This window comes from Limulus polyphemus, unplaced genomic scaffold, assembly GCF_000517525.1.
Source record: "Limulus polyphemus unplaced genomic scaffold, Limulus_polyphemus-2.1.2 Scaffold211, whole genome shotgun sequence".
Taxonomy (NCBI): Eukaryota; Metazoa; Arthropoda; class Merostomata; order Xiphosura; family Limulidae; genus Limulus; species Limulus polyphemus.
Genome location: NW_013665821.1, coordinates 190,880 through 193,606, shown reverse-complemented (window position 1 = coordinate 193,606; position 2,727 = coordinate 190,880). Strand labels below are relative to the sequence as shown.

At 27.0% G+C, this 2,727-nt stretch overlaps 1 protein-coding gene across 1 annotated transcript in view; it reads left to right on the top strand.

Annotated features, from left to right (window-relative positions):
- LOC106478434 (rho guanine nucleotide exchange factor 7-like) overlaps positions 1–2,727 on the top strand; it is an 85,703-nt gene that overhangs the window by 30,931 nt on the left and 52,045 nt on the right. The window contains exon 6 of the mRNA XM_022382030.1: positions 957–1,052. Within this exon, the coding sequence (XP_022237738.1) occupies positions 957–1,052 (96 nt within the window). The remainder of the gene's footprint in view (positions 1–956; positions 1,053–2,727) is intronic.

Genomic DNA, 2,727 nt, shown 5'->3' with positions numbered 1-2,727 from the left:
AGTAAATTTGCATTATTTTTGAAAAATCGATATTAGCCATCCCCTACATTTACTTCCTTTTTTTGAAAAGTTTTTCTTTACTTGTGAAATAGTGTGATATACAGTACCTCTATAACAATTTTAGTTGAGATTTAAGAACATAGTGAACATTTCTAACTGAATTTCAAACATGCACAAAAACTTACTTAATTATCATATGTCATATGCAACAATAAGAAATTTTACAAAAGAACAAAATCATTATACATTTATCTACATAAAAAAATTAAGAAATTCAGAAAAGAAATTGTTACATTGCTGTGCATGTAATGTGTTAAATATGAATATTTTTTGTTTGATTTGTGTCTGTTTGTACATGTTCACTGACTCACTTGTTGCTTTTTTGGACAGTTGAAGATTATGCCAATAGTGATAGAACTATAAAAATGAAGTAATGAAAATTAAATGCTAGGAGGAGATAATCAATTATTATTTAAGACAGCATAAAGAAAGGCTAAAGTCTTAAAACCAATAGATATTTGCTGTTGACTAATGAGAAATGTAAGGGTTTAATGCTTTGTTATATTAAGAGAATTACTTAATTTTAAACTGCGATGAACCAAGGATGAGCAATTCTATATGCAGATTTTTTCCATATGTATAAAAACTGTAAACAAAGAGAGGAGAAAGTTATTTTGAATGTACTTATTTTTTTATGAAAAATAGCATGGTATATTAGTATTATTTTTTTTTAATGTGTTATCATGGGAATTGAGCCATTGATCTCTCATTGCTGTCTTGCTTTATAATGGACTGTACAGTGTTAACAATAGATGTTTTTACTTGGCCCAGAAGAACCTGTGGTAAAAAAACTTAAATGATTCCAAAAAAAATTATAAAGGTAATCTGGGTGTTACTCTATTTCGTTATACCATAAGTTTCTTTCAACACTCAATGTCTTTGCATTTGTATCTTAGATTAAATGAAAAGGAATTTGCCACACTCTTAGGAAATTTAGATGAAATAGTGGATTGTCATGGAACATTACTGGATGAACTTGAAAGCCTGAAAGAGTAAGTACAACACTGCATACAGTCACAAGATACAACTTATTAGTTAACTATTTTGTTTTGTATCTGTCATTTACTCGTACTGTTGAGTTATAGTGTAATTATTATTAACTTCTGATCAAAGCAAACTACCAATGTAGATCAGAACTAAAAATTAACCCAGTAATTAATATTTCTAATTTAATGAGTGGGTTAATTGATGAAAATAGTAATTTAATAATATGTTAACATAAATAACATTGGGTTAAAAAATATTTACCCTAATACTGATGTGTTGTCATAAATTAAATTAATGGAAAATTACACTTCACCAGCTTAATTTAGTTCACATCGTAACAGTTATTGTTTACACAGTTTGATAATATAAATAATATGTGTCTGTTGTATTCTATCTGGCCTGAAAAACCCTGGTATTGAGCTAAAGGCCTCATCAGTACTGAATATAGCAGATGTGTAGTGTGGTTGACATGTTATTATACACTGTTCTTTACTTTCATTCAGCTGGGAGTACAATTTCACAAAACTAAAACTTATAATGATTAGAATGCATTCATATGTCAGTTTCTTATTCTCACCAATAGTGTTGTTTAGGCAGTCTTCCAATTTTGCTTGATCCCATACGATAGAATGATCAGATGTAATACTGTTGAGCCATAGCTAATTTGTCATGTTCTCCTCTAATCAGGCATTTTTGGTTGTAAATTTTTATTAACAGCCAAGAAACGTTTAATTTGTGCAGTGTATGTTTGCTTACATTAACAAAGTTTCATGGATACTCTAATTTTATTTTCTCCAAGCTGATCTTTTCTTTATTTAATTTGATTAACTGGTTTAAAAGTTGCTCAGAAATTATTTGTACTATTAAAACATTACTTTTCTCAAAAAGACTAAATAATATGCAATATTGAAATGTTTATAAATAGAATCAATTGATTTTCATTTATAATTAGTTTCTGAATAAATTTTCTCTTATACATAGTTAAAAAACCTCTGTTAATAGCCACTGATTTTAAGTATGATATATATTTTTCTTTTTTTAAATCCTTCCTTATCTAAATGGAGTTTAAACATTCTATAAATCATAGTGTTATTTATAATTGTTTTATGAGAAAGAGTGACTCAATCATGATTGGGGAAGCAACCTCACATTTTTCTCTATACTTTTCTGTTTGTATTTTATATTGCAAATTATTTTTACATAGAACAAAGGAAAACAATTATTTTTTTCAACGTTATATGTAAACTTAATATATTAACTTTGCAGCTATTCAAAAATTATAAAATTTATTAATATACTTATCTGTGAGTATCAAAATAAATAAGTAATTTAAATAATGTTGATGAAAAATTGGTTTTACAGGAGCATTGGACATAAAATCTTTCTCAAAATAATCCATATTTGGATTTGTTTGCTAAATTTTATAATTTCAAATTTCATTGTGAGAGATAGTTTTTGAGTTTCAATTTCAATAGAAAGGTCTTGCTTTCTATATTTTTTCATCACTGTTATATAATGTTTAATATACTTGGTGACAATGTAAATCTTGCATGTCAATAAACACAATACTTTGAGTTGAGGTAAATGTCCTGATGATTATTGGCTGGGTTAGTATAAGCATGTCAATTGTTTTTAATTTTGTGTATGTAATCTTAGTTTATTTCACTTTTCTTGCTTAGT